At 36.3% G+C, this 13,555-nt stretch overlaps 3 protein-coding genes across 4 annotated transcripts; 2 read left to right on the top strand and 1 right to left on the bottom strand.

Annotated features, from left to right (window-relative positions):
- Window positions 1-1,940: 1,940 nt before the first annotated feature.
- Window positions 1,941-2,252, top strand: LOC116121164 (uncharacterized mitochondrial protein AtMg00820-like). The gene has a single exon (XM_031407109.1). The coding sequence runs from the start codon at window positions 1,941-1,943 to the stop codon at window positions 2,250-2,252; it is 312 nt and encodes a 103-aa protein (XP_031262969.1).
- A 3,937-nt stretch (window positions 2,253-6,189) lies between these two features.
- LOC116121165 (putative E3 ubiquitin-protein ligase XBAT31) lies at window positions 6,190-7,878 on the top strand. The gene is made up of 6 exons (XM_031407110.1): window positions 6,190-6,855; window positions 6,965-7,033; window positions 7,166-7,237; window positions 7,331-7,452; window positions 7,534-7,674; window positions 7,760-7,878. The coding sequence occupies exons 1-6, from the start codon at window positions 6,676-6,678 to the stop codon at window positions 7,869-7,871; spliced, it is 696 nt and encodes a 231-aa protein (XP_031262970.1). The 5' UTR covers window positions 6,190-6,675; the 3' UTR covers window positions 7,872-7,878.
- Window positions 7,879-10,013: 2,135 nt separating this feature from the next.
- On the bottom strand, window positions 10,014-11,642 carry LOC116121169 (uncharacterized protein At3g17950-like). Of its 2 annotated transcripts, none has more exons than XM_031407117.1 (4): window positions 11,612-11,642; window positions 11,322-11,419; window positions 11,084-11,236; window positions 10,014-10,438 (listed from the first exon to the last, which is right to left on the bottom strand). In XM_031407117.1, exons 2-4 carry the CDS (start codon window positions 11,337-11,339, stop codon window positions 10,076-10,078), a joined length of 534 nt encoding a protein of 177 aa, XP_031262977.1. In that variant the 5' UTR covers window positions 11,340-11,419; window positions 11,612-11,642; the 3' UTR covers window positions 10,014-10,075. The 2 variants fall into 2 exon arrangements, with proteins under 2 accessions (XP_031262977.1, XP_031262976.1); XM_031407116.1 differs by lacking the exon at window positions 11,612-11,642 and adding an exon at window positions 11,494-11,544.
- Window positions 11,643-13,555: the final 1,913 nt, after the last annotated feature.

Below are 13,555 nucleotides of genomic sequence, written 5' to 3'. Positions count from 1 at the left end.
TGTCATTCTCCAGGACAAGGAAGAAAATTGCTATAAGCTACACGAATATCCAGCGAATTTTCAATTCACTAGAGGAAAATCAGGGACGAAGGCTAAGGCTAATCAAACCCAATCTAACCAGAAATCTGTTCCATAGACTCAAATCGTGAATCCAGAATCTGGAGCTAATCTTGGAAATGTGTTGACACTATAATAGTATGCACAGTTGTTACAATTGTTGGGCAAAGAGAACATCTTGACAACATCTGCAAACTTACCAGGTAAAACCATCTCTTTATACTCTAGTTTCAATAATGAGGATTGGATATTAGATTCAGGGGCCACATATCACATGACCCATAATTTTTAGAGTCTTGAATTTACTGTTGCTAGCCAATCACCTATAGTAAACTATGTAGGACTTCCTAATGGCATAAAAAAACCCCCACTAAACATGTTGGTTCAATGAAATTGCAAGAACACTTGTGTCTTGATAAAGTTTTGTTCTTACCAGATTTTAAATACAATCTTCTGTCAGTGTCTAAATTGACTTCATCAGGTAGATGTTTTGTTACATTTTATCCTGATTTTTGTGTTATTCAGGATCTGTGGAAGGCAAACTAAAGGGGATTGGTAAGCAATGCCAAGGGTTATACCGTTTTGTTCCTAGTTCACAAATAAAATTGTATAGTTCTGTTTTAGGAATAAAGGAAGTTGTTTGTAAGCATTCTTCTGATTTAGGACTTGAAACAATTGTCAGTAAACAATCAAAGGTACCTACTGCTTCTATAATAAAGAACCCCTATTTGTCATCAGCTTTATCTACTACCTTGCATATTAAAGATATTGTCCTTTGGCACAAAAGATTAGGACATGCACCACTTTCAGTTCTCAGAAGGATATATAATACTTTACCTGAACAAAATGATTTCCATTGTGATGTTTGCCCCTTAGCTAAACAAATTAGGTTGCCCTTTGCATCAAGTGATACAAGTTCCCTACATGTTTTTGAGTTATTGCATTTAGCCAAACACCTAAATGTATAAGGATTGACAATGGGTCAGAATTCTTTAATCATCAATGTCAGGAGTTGTTGGCTAGTTTAGGAATCATACACCAAAGCACCTATGTATACACTCCACAACAGAATGGAGTGATAGACAGAAAGCATAGACAAATACTAAACATAGCTAGAGCTTTTAAATTTCAGTCTAGTATCCCAAATTATTTGTGGGGTTATGCTGTCAAGGCTGCCGTGTACATCATTAATAGATTACCTACAAAAGTCTTAGATGGTCTGTCACCGTATGAAAAATTTTATGGAACTGCACCTAAATTAAATCATTTAAGGGTCTTTGGCTGCTTGGCATATGCTACCAATTTGATTATTCATGATAAGTTTGCTCCAAGATCCACACCTTGTGTTTTCCTTGGTTATTCTCCCACAAAAAAAGGGTTATATCTTATATGATTTACACACTAAATCCATTTGCATTAATAGAGATGTAGTCTTCCATGAGCACATCTTTCCTTTCACTTAGCATCCTTCTAACAAACCTATTTTCTTGGATTCCTTTATGGCACAAGATTTTGATAATTCTGATCCTATTTTAAATACCTATCCTAACAATGCAAGTATCATGCAAGACACAGAACCAACAGATTTTTTGCCATCATCCCATCTTGATGTATTACCTTCACATAATGATTTTGTCACTGATTCATCTGCTCAACTTAGAAGATCCAGTAGGACAACTAGACCACCTATTTGGACCACATATTTTGTTTGTCCAACTTTACCTCAATCCAATTTGATAGTTGCCACTCCATATCCTATACACAACTATATATCCTGTAAACACTTGTCCCCCACCTACCAAAAATGCCTATCTAGTATTTCAGCTCTTACATAACTTACTTCCTTCACCCAAGCATCCAAAGATTCCCAATGGATTGCTGCAATGCAACAGGAAATTCAGGCCTTAGAAAGAAATGGGACTTGGTCCTTAGTTCCCCTGCCTCCTGGAAAAGTACCAATCGGTTGTAAATGGGTATATAAATTGAAGTATAAAGCAGATGACACTCTAGAAAGGTATAAGGCAAGACTAGTTGTCAATGGCTTTACACAACAAGTTGGGATTGACTATGAGGAGACTTTTTCTCCTGTGGTTAAGATTGTTACTGTTAGGCTTGTGTTGGCTATTGCTTCCATGAAAAATTGGCCACTTTATCACATGGATGTTGACAATGCATTTCTTCAAGGAGATCTATAAGAGGAAATATACATGCACCTACCTCAAGGATTTCCTAAGCAACATGATACCTCTTTGGTTTGTAGGCTACACAAGTCTTTGTATGGCTTGAAGCGAGCCTCTAGAGCTTGGAATACCAAGCTCACTACTGCCTTAATGAAAGGAGGATTTCAACAACCACCATCAGATTATTCCTTCTTCTTTAAGAAGGTTACTAGTCATATTGTCATTTTACTCATTTATGTTGATGATTTAGTCCTTACTGGTAGTGATTCTTCACTTATCCAAGCTACTGAAGATCTATTGCATTCCCATTTTAAGTTGAAAGATTTGGGTGCTCTTAGATATTTTTTAGGATTTGAGGTTGCAAGATCTTCCAAGGGGATTAGCTTATGTCAAAGGAAATATGCTTTGGAGTTAATTGCTGAGTCAGGACTGGCTGCTGCCAAACCTTCTTTGGTTCCACTTGATCCAAATCTCAAATTCACTACTACGGCATATGATGAGCAATTTCCTAGTCTACAGGATTCTGTCTTGCCATATCCATCAATATACTAAAAGCTAATTGGTAAGTTGCTTTATTTATGTTTGACCAGACCTGGCCTTAGTTTTATAGTGAATCCTCTCAGTCATTTTATGCATCAGCCTAAGGAGTCTCATCTTTAGGCTGCTCTAAAGGTTGTAAGGTATGTCAAACACTCTCCTGGTTTGGGTTTATTCTTTCCTGCTTATGGTTTACTTCAGTTACAGGCCTTTTATGATTCAGATTGGGCTTCTTGCCTTATGACTCGTGAATCTATTATTGGATTCTATATTTTTTTGGGAAGTTCCTTGTTGTCATGGAAATCAAAAAGGCAGGCTACTGTTTCTTGGTCCTCTTTTGAAGCAGAATATCGAGCTATGGCCACCACTGTTTGTGAAATTATTTGGTTGACACAGCTCTTGAATGACCTAGCTCTTTCACTTCAGCTGCCAATTCCACTCTGCTATGATAATAAATCTTCCATTCATATTTCTTCCAATCCGGCCACTCTGCTATGATAATAAATCTTCCATTCATATTTCTTCCAATCCGATATTTCATGAGCTTACGAAGCGTATTAATATCGACTGCCACATTGTGCGTACCAAGATCAAAGAAGGGTTGATTTTTCCTACTCATGTTTCTACTCATGAACAACCTGCGGATCTGTTTACTAAGGCTTTTTCTGGCCCTGTTCATCGACATTTACTATCCAAGTTAGGAGTGATTAACATTCATCACCCGCCAACTTGAGGAGGGTGTTGTATTATTTAGTTTTTGTATATAGTTGTATTGTTACTGTTGTTGTTAAAGTAGTTAAAGTGTAATTAGTTAGTTTGTTAGAGTAGTTAGTTAGTTGACTGAATTAGTTAGTTTGTTAGAGCAATTAGTTAGTTGACTGAACTATAGTTAACCAATTAACTATAGTTAACTGAATGTAATAAATTGGTGTATAATACTCGATTTTTCACTTGAGCTGAAAAAGAAACTTTACTCTTCTTCTTCGAAACCTCCTCTCTGATCAAAATAGAACAGAAGGAGCCATCACCTTCGCAAAACATCATATTCTTCACCACACTATTGACATGCAACAATTATTCACTGATCACTGTCACTCTCTGCTATAGGAACCTTTGCAGAAAAATCATGTTTAGGGGTTAAGAAGCTTTTGAAAGTGAAAAGTAAAGGGGAAAAATTAATGTAAAATTAGATTTGAAAGTACCTTAGGCGTAAATTTCTGCAACTAACCGAGCGGCCGGCCACCGAGGAATGAAGGGGTAATGTTTCAATGCGTACAAACCCTTGCTTTGCATTTTTACTTTTTATGAGTGTTTTTGAAAATCATATGTAAGTTGAGAGGCAACAAGGCATGACTATTCTAACGAATGGGCCATGATATTATTGGGTCTTTACTCTTTAGAGAAGCCTGATAGACTGGATTATCTAGAGAGTAAAACCACAGGTCATGTTGGGCTTTTTAGTCAGAGAAAATTGAGATTAGACTTTAGGGTCCGTTTGTTTAATTATTTTTCCCTATCCTATTAATACTATTTCCAAAATACACGTTTGTTTCCTATTCTGAAAATACTATTATATTTTATTCAACTATTTTAAAACCCTTAAATTTATTAATTTAACTAAACATCCCCTGAAAAAAGTTTAGAAATTAACAAAAACACCCCCACCCACCCACATTTGCCAGATTCCGGCCACCACCGTCGGAAGGTAGCCGAAATCTGGTATAATGGCGCACTACCGGCTGGATCTGGCTGGTAGTGCGTCGATGTATCATTTACCGACCAGATCCACCGTGGATCTGGCCGGAAAAGGCCAGATCAATGGCCAAAGATCTGACCGTTGACGGTCAAATCTTTGGCTGTAGCTGGTCTTCAATGACGGCCAAGACTTGACGGCCATATCTTTGGCCATCGTTGACGACCAGATCTGAGCGTAGATCTGGCATTTTCTAGCCAAATCCACGGTGGATTTGGCTGGAAAAGGCTATCTCGACACACGACCGGCCAGATCCAGCCAATCGTGCGCTGTAATGCCAGATTTCGACAGTGATGGCCAGAATCTGGCAACTGTGTGTGGTGGGGGTATTTTTGTCATTTTACAAAAATTTTATATATTGGGATGTTAAGTTAAATTAGCAAACCTATGGGGTTTTTTTTGTTAATATTTAAATTTTACCTGGTAATAATCACCCAACTCTACTTACCAATTATATTTCAAAAATACTACTCAAAATAATAAAACAAACACACCCGAATTTTTGCAGGTTTGAAATCAAATTTTGATTCAATATTTCAATTTGATATCGGAATAAACCAAAAAAGTATTTGAATAAAGACAGCATTATCAAAAAGTTTGCGAATAACTATCTTTAAAAGGGATTGAGTCATATTTTATTTCAAAAGCTCTACTAGAATTACGAGGACCTTCTGAATTATATCAAATTAATTCTATTCCAATACCCTCTTTAATTTAGGATGGATTAAATTGAATTTTAAACGACTATCACATAAAATATGTGAAATCTAAGTGAAAGGAAAGAAAGGGTGTGCCATACATTAGCTTTTTACAGTGAATTTATAACCAAAAGCTCATGGTTTTTGTGGATTTTGGAAGAGATGAGATTAAATAGCACTAACCACCACTGAATTGTCTGATAATAAAAGAGTAAAAGGAGGTTATATGAGCTTTTGAATTTGAGTCTCTCCAAGTATTAATAAGAGTGATCACTAGGGTTCTTACCCGACCGATAATTCTCAGACTTAAATAATTAGTTGAGCTGCACGTCAACAGTTCCAAGACCCAAAATGATTAGTTGAAATACGTATAAACTGGTTTAAATACTCTAATAAAAAAAAAAAAAAAAAAAATCTCAAATTGCGCTCTTGTCAGGTAATCACAACATCATTCTTATGTGCTTCACAAGCCTTTGAATTACTGAACTTATACGTTTCTAAAACTCTTGGGATACAGTTATACTCTTATTGGTAGACCCAAAAATTGTTTAATGACATCTACTGCAAATCTTTTTGACAAAAGTGTAAAGCCAACATGAATTGCTAAAATTCATGAAAAAAGAAAAATAAAATTGCTGGGAGCACTAGTAAAACTCCACTTCTGTAAGTCACTACAAAACACAAAGCATGGATTGATTGTGTTGTCTACATGTACTTGAGACAACAGCTCACTATTCAAGATAAGTTCCCAGAATCTCCTGAACAAAAATATCATCAATATTATCTTCAAAAATAAAGAAATTGGGGACGTCAAGCACATTATCTGATGGTGTAAATATTTTCCTACCACAAATATTTATACAAATAATGTCAAACTGTTCCATCGTCCCATGCCTCTTGTCAGGATGAGACCATAACATTCTCTTATCAAAACTGTGTGCATTCAGACTGTGTGTTTTTATCTGCTTTCACTTTAGAGCTGTAATTAATTGACCAAAGAAGGAAATGGGAAAAGAAGAGAATTGAGTTGATGGCTTTGAGTGGTAACAAATGTGGTGAAAATCTAAGGAATCGGAGTTGTTGTCCCACAAAGAGGGGGAAAAGGGTTTATTTTTCTTTATTCATTTTTTTTGCAGTGAACGAGGAAGAAAAAGTTGGTAATCAAGTTCCTAAGACCGAAAGTTTACGTGAATTTAGAAATATCAAATTACTTGTAAAGAATCTAAATTGGACGAAAGAATTTGATTATTATTACCCGAAATCTCGGTGGGCGGGACCAGACTCCGAGACAACTTTAATACACACTTAAATAGATGGCCTTTAGCATTAAAAAGAATCAGTCTTTGACTCATTGCCACCACTTATAAGCCGCCACTGTAGTTGGTGGCGCGTGATATGGTCTCTGGGCTGTTCACATTTACTGATTTCAGATAGAGGTGGAAGACAAGCGATGGGTCAGAGAATGAGTTGCAGAAAAGGCCATGAACATGCATTGTTCAGTGCTTTGGAGGATGGGGACCTGCAGTTGATTGAGGCTATGGTGGAGACTGACTCAACTGTTTTGCAGATCACCAATGGTTATGGGAGACAATCTGCACTGCATTTGGCAGCTGCTTATGGGCAGATCGAGGTGGGTTTGGTTTATATTCGATGGATTTTGATTGGTATTTTCTTTGGTTTCTTTCTGTTTTTTATTAAGAAAATATTGATGGGATTTTGTGGATTTTGATCAAGGATAGGTTCTTTCTATGCTCTTGGATCGGTTCTTTTTATATACCAATCCAGATGTCTTAAATCGCTATAAACAGGCAATATTTCTTGTTTCCTTAAGTTTTTATCAAATCTTCAATTTGCATTCTGTCTGGTAATGCTTTCAAGTCTCTCTCATTGTATCTTTCGTCTGTGCTTTGAATATTTATATTGGTGATTGATTTATTTAGACCCCATTAATGGTGGCTGCAATGCATGGGAAAGCATCTTGTGTGAAGAAGCTCATTGAAAGTGGAGCATTTGTAAGCTTTCTTGTTAATCAGTTGTGTATATTATTTCGCTTCACCGTTTAGTACTCTTTAGTTCATAACTGGTTATGTTTATAATTTTATTAGATTCTGAAATTTGATTCTCTTCACGGAAGAACTTGCTTACACTATGCTGCATACTATGGGCATTCAGATTGCCTGCAAGCCATTCTTACTGCAGGCCGAACCAGTCCAATAGCCAATTCTTGGTCTCTCTCTCTTACTTTTCATCTGTGTGAGTTTGCATTTCGATGTGATCATTTCATGATAGAATTGGATGGCATTGGCAGGGGATTTGCAAGATTTGTAAACATAAGAGACGAAAGCGGCACAACCCCACTTCATTTGGCAGCACGCCATGGGTGGTCAGCATGTGTTCATAACCTCTTAGACAATGGGGCTCTTGTTTGTGCTTCAACTGGTGGAAATGGGTAATTTTACTTATCATTCTTGACATCTAGTTTATTTTGTTTAGTGACTGGTTCATTAAAATGGATTAGAGTTATATATATACAGCTACCCAGGGAGTACACCTCTTCATTTCGCTGCTCAGGGTGGTTCTTTGGAGTGTATACGGGAATTGCTAGCTTGGGGTGCGGATAGGCTTCAGCCAGATGCATTAGGGTGAGTCTCATGATCATCAGCAAGAAATAAAAAGCCCCCTTTTGGTTTTACCAACCAGCTATGACTTTTTTAAATAATTAAGATTGGCCAAAGTGAAATACCTTTGCCATGCTAGTTTTTGTATCTTGATTCTGAGAAAGTTTGCACATCTATTTTTTCTGAAAGATCATTTTGAAAGAGCTGAATTGAGGAACTAAAAATCGAATGCAAAATTACATGGCCACTTATATAATATACAGAACTTATTAGAGTACTTCAACCATGTAACATGAAGAACAAGACATAAATTTGTTAATACTTGCAAATTCTCATCAAAGCTGATCTTTGCCTGATTTAGTCTTTTTTAGAACTAAACAGGCCTATGTAAATCTTACCTTAATGGTCTTTATTATAATTTCTAAAATTTTCAGTGCTTTTCTTAGTGTGATGATATCATTTTAAAAACCCTTGAAGTCTTCCATTGATTTGAAAAATAAATAACAAACAAATAATAATAGTAATAATGGATTTTGCAGGAGAATCCTATGCAATTGCATTGAAGTACAAACACAAGCTTGTGCAGCCTTGCTGATCCTTCATCTGCTGAGCCTCTTGTCTGGCCCTTGCAATAAGATTCATGACTGATCTAAACCAGAGGCAAAGCACTACTAGAAAAGGCCTTGATGCAAAGAAACGAAGAGAGGGAGAAAGCCAATTTGAACAAGACAACCCACTCCCTCCATCGCCTTCACCTTCTGATGTTGAGGCTGATGACCATCCTTGAGGTGATATGTCTTAAACTTATTATTCATTTGAACCTTATATCCTGAAGTATAATTGTGCTCAGGGATATAATTTATATATGAGGTTTCCAACCAAGGTAAGTGCTCTCTTTGTTTCAGATAAAATGTGACTCGAAATTGTGCGTCAATATGTTACTTGAATGCTATTTAAGATTTCTAGCACTAGAAATTCTTTTGTGCCTCCAAATTTTTCTTTGGTATCAACATATTCGTATGCAGCTGTGCTTTTTCTTTCCTATTTACTTGTTAATTTTTCTCAAACAGGCCGTGATGTTGAGCTATGCTGCATCTGCTTTGAACGTGTATGCTCAATTGAGATCAGAGCATGTGCCATCAATATGTGTGCTCATTGCACCCTAGCTCTGTGTTGCCACAAGAACCCTGACTTACAACGGCTGTTCCTGGGGCCCCCACTTGCCCTTTCTGTAGATGCAGCATTGCAAACCTAGTTGTTGTCCAGATATCAACAATGCTACGGAGGTGGAAGTTAGTCCCTCCAAACCAGAGATCTAAGAAAATCCAGGATTCTGGTGAAGGCAGCAGCAGCTTCAAGGGTTTTCAACCATGGGCTCATTTGTTAAATAGGTGGTCAAATCAGGAAAAGTTGCAGCTGATGCAATGAAGCAACCGATAAGTTTTACAGATGGCAGCTGTGGATCCTCTTTCTTGCCTTTAAGTTGATAAAGTTGAGGGCATCATTACTCAAATCGCTTTGAAATACTCTCATTTGGTACAATTTTTCAAATTCATGGCATATGAACATGACAGAAGAAATGTCCAGCAAGCCGTTTGGACAGTCCTATTATCAGTGTAATCTGCTTCTCTTGAAATTGGAAGCAATAGAGTTTCCCAGGCTTTCCCTGCTCAATTCTAAATTTTGATATAGGGATAAAGCCGATTCCGATTGTTCAATAGCTACTGAATCCTTATAAAATTCTGTTAACTTTTTCTTTGAAACAAAACTGTAGGAAATCATAGTCCTACTTATCTATCCTTAATGTCCTAACAAAAGTTGGGACGTTTGGAATTAAAATTTTTCTTTTGAAATTGCAGACAAGTTTGTATGCTGTGATGTCGTCTAATTATTGAAGTGAATTGTCTGCTTTGAGACAAGGCATTAAGTTCATTAAGGATGACTTCACTGATTTAGCAAGGTGAGTTTAAGTGAAAGAAACCTAGAGAGTCAATTAAAATGTGAAAGAGAGAGAAAGAAAACCACCCGGAATTTTCAAAGACAACCTTAAAACTTTTGGTAAAATAAGCCAAGTATAAAAACAAACGAGAAAGAACTCTCAGGAGTTGAAAAAGAGCAAGTTCAATGAGAAATCATCATTCAATGAGTTGTCCTCGCATACATGAAAGGAACTCTAGATCCATTTCCATGTTCCAATAGTTCTCTGTTGGATCCTGTCTCACTGTCTGCACCTTATGAAGCATTTGAATGAGTTGCGATTTGGCCATCGGCAAATAGAGAATTTGGATTTGAAACTGATGAGAAATCATTAGATTCATAGATGGGTACGTTCTGATTCCTTCTAAAATTGCTGGCAGCTCTCCTTTCTGCTTCAAGAAAGTGACCAAGAGATGGAGTGTTGTTAGTGTTCACAGCATCAGTGGTTAGCTTTGAGCAGAGTGAAAACAACCAAGTTTTGGATTTGTAGTTCTTCTGGTCTCTTAAGCCTTCTGTTGCTCTTCTTCTCATCGATCTTCGCGAGAGCTCCAGAATGTTAGAAACACCAATGAGGCTCCCAAGCGTAATGCTCTTCTCATGGAAGAAAGAACCAGTGGACTGAAATGAAATCAAGCACAAAAAGATTTCACAAATGTTGTAATGTAATTCAGTTAATGCACAATTGGGAGACTGATTAAAGATAAATGGGAACAAAAAAAACAACTTAAAAATTTCTGTATGACAGTTTGAGTGATCTGTAAGCCCATGTTCTGGGACCCTGAGTTTTCTAGCAGGCCAGACCGCCTGACATACAACTTTTATAAATACATCAACAAGCGGGGGATCCAAGATCTTTTGGGCATCTTCCTTTTGTTGTCATTTTATGGAACATCATTGAGTATGAGAATGAGAAGAAGAACCACATTTCATATTTTAATTCTCTACGAGGAGGAGTGGAAGCAAACAACAGAACAATAAACACCATCATAATGGACCACGTGGAAAGAGTAAAGTGGGTTTTAATTTTCTTTTGCTGTTGTATGAAATGGACTAGGAAAACGAAAACAAAAACAAAGAGAAATGTTAGGTACACGACATTAATGTGAAGAAACACAGAAATTCATTAAGATCCGGTACACTTTCCAAAACGTTTTGGAAGTAACTGTAGACAGCTTAAAGAAACAGAAATGAGTTTAAGGAACTCATCATAATCATAGTTAAAGACTTCAATACAGGTAAGTAAAAAAAGGAAGAAGAAGTGACCTCAGTTTCAGGATCTGAAGAAGAATCTGTGAGGGAACTGGGAGAACCAGAGAGCAAAGTACTGAAAGAAACTGATCCGGAGATATTGCGGTTTCTTACAAACCCAACTCTTGAGTTCAGTGGTCTAAGGCCAAGAGGCCAACCATCTTCCTGCTGTCAAAATTTAACAAAATGGGTTCAGTGTCACAATCATAAACCTTTAAGAAAAGCAAAAGAGAAATTGAAAAGAAATGGAAACCTGTTGTTGTTGAGCCATGAATGATGAGTCCTCAGCTCCAAGAATTTGGAGAATTACTGAATGTAAATGTTTGATGTAGAAAGAAAACTCCAGCGAGGCTACAGTGGGTAAAGCAGTGTCACTTTCATCATCATTTCAAGCTCTATTCTAAACAAAAAGAACTGCAATATACCATAGCTTTTTTCACAGTCTGCTCCTCTCACATGCCGCTCAGCGGCACTGTAATTGGAGCAAGAAACGCTAAAAATATAAAGCAGAGAGAGAAAGTGAAAGTGAAAGTGACGTATTACCGTTTGTTCAATTTGGGCTTCCCTGGTTCAAGAGGCTAGAGGAAGGAGTGGAAATGGAATTATATTTTGCACCGGGCAGAGAGAAAGGAAATATGAAGGTTACAGCCTACACTTTTCCCAATATGACCAAAACATCCTCGTGTGAATAATTATGCCACCTGATTCTTAAATATTGACATTTGTCCCCACCAAATTTCACACATTTTCAACGTGATCAAATCATGGTTGTTAATATTCTACAATACGACTCGATACAGGTCGTCAATAATACGTATCAGAGAATGTATCATAAACCTTTCGATACGTTGATATATATCCTACAATACGATACGTATCCGTTTATATCCTTAAAAATATCGATACAAATCGATACAATTTTATTAATTTGGGTCAAAGGTCTTAAAAAACTTCAGGTCAAATCCAGGTCACCCAATCGAATTCACTAAAACATGTCCAAATTTATCCATTTTGCATGGAGAAAGTGAAAAGGAATATGTGTTGTCCATTTTACATGATAATAATAACACAAGTGGAGTTATAGATATTGACATTGATATTAGAAATGATATAGATTCTTAATTTTAATTATGTAATACCATAATTTAAAGTCAATAATACTATAAAATTTATTAATTAATCATGGGAATCATATTAATTTTTAGAAAAAAATTATTATTTTATTAATTTTTTTGAAAAATGCGTATCCTGCAATACGATACGATACGCGATACAAGATTCGAAAAATTATGTTTTCGATACATGATACGATACTGATTTGACAACCATGGTTCTAATAGATTCTAATCGAAGTTTTGTTTAAAAAAAATAATCTAACAAAAATATAATTAACGAATTCTGGTAATAATCACTAAACTTTTGTAAGCTTGTTTCGATCATAAATTTTGGAATAGAAAGGATTGATCTATCCTAATGTTTTAGCTAACTATTGTTTAAGTCCTGCATTTTATAATATTGGGATTTTTCTTCCTTAAAGTTAAAAGATAGTTTACATAATCTTTTAACTTGAGTTATTTTTAGATGGTTGAATAGTTTGATAGAGACTTTTGAGTGTATTACTCAAAAGGTTCTGAGTTTGAATTCTGATTGCTAATAAGGGTCTAGAGCTTTTACTTAGCTGATAATTTCAAGGTCTCGATAAATTAATTAAAATATATGTAAACTGATTTGAACACTCCTGATCATTAATTAAAAAAAAAAAAAAAAATTAACATAAAGACCCCATCCTACGTACCAATCACATTTAATGCATGTGTCCAACCCCTTAACGTCAGTTACAGTAAAAGGGTATATGAATCCCAATAGTTAACTCCAAATGCATGTGTAAAATACTAGAATGTCACTTCCACGGTTCCACCTCTTAATTGTCTAATTTTTTTTAACATCTGTTACAATAAGAAGGTATATCCCAGTAGTTAACGTTCGTTAAATTGCAGGACTTTGACAAAAATGAACCTCACCAATTTGTTTAACTCCAAATTCTGGTGCAAAAAGTGAATTAGGCATTAGGGACTTTGAAGCCGTTTCTGTAAAAGGCACAGGGGTTGGTTTGTCCTCACAGCGAACTAGTTATTTTGATAGTAAAGGTCCCAAAGGAAGAGAGACCGTTAAAAGAAACATAAAAATGGAAAGGGGAAGGATTTGCTTTGCTTTAGTGTACATAAACTGTATCTTCCTGTATTTCGAGGGCCACCTTTTCTTTTGGTCCACAAACAAACTCTGACCTCCCTGTTTTGATTAGTCCAAGCTCCAGCCACTCCAGGCCAGGATGTGTCTTCAATTTTCGAACTACTGAACGACGATGAAGAACACCAGTCCCCACCACTTCAACACTTGAGAAAATGATCCTTCCTGTACTGGAGTTTTGTATCAAAATGCAAGGAAGCAACATTGAACTTTAGTCACACAAACATCAGAACATTCAAA

This window comes from Pistacia vera, unplaced genomic scaffold, assembly GCF_008641045.1.
Source record: "Pistacia vera cultivar Batoury unplaced genomic scaffold, PisVer_v2 Contig969, whole genome shotgun sequence".
NCBI lineage: Eukaryota > Viridiplantae > Streptophyta > Magnoliopsida > Sapindales > Anacardiaceae > Pistacia > Pistacia vera.
This window is presented reverse-complemented; position numbering and strand designations above follow the sequence as displayed.

Bases quoted from the DNA above. Each gene is read 5' to 3' on its own strand.
- LOC116121164 (XM_031407109.1), top strand. From the start codon at position 1,941: ATGCAACAGGAAATTCAGGCCTTAGAAAGAAATGGGACTTGGTCCTTA.
- LOC116121169 (XM_031407117.1), bottom strand. The intron at 10,439-11,083 runs GTCACTTCTTCT...ATTTCATTTCAG, and splicing joins CTTCAGATCCTGAAACTGAG to TCCACTGGTTCTTTCTTCCA.
- LOC116121165 (XM_031407110.1), top strand. From the start codon at position 6,676: ATGGGTCAGAGAATGAGTTGCAGAAAAGGCCATGAACATGCATTGTTC. The intron at 7,034-7,165 runs GCAATATTTCTT...TGATTTATTTAG, and splicing joins TCTTAAATCGCTATAAACAG to ACCCCATTAATGGTGGCTGC. The intron at 7,675-7,759 runs GTAATTTTACTT...ATATATATACAG, and splicing joins GCTTCAACTGGTGGAAATGG to CTACCCAGGGAGTACACCTC.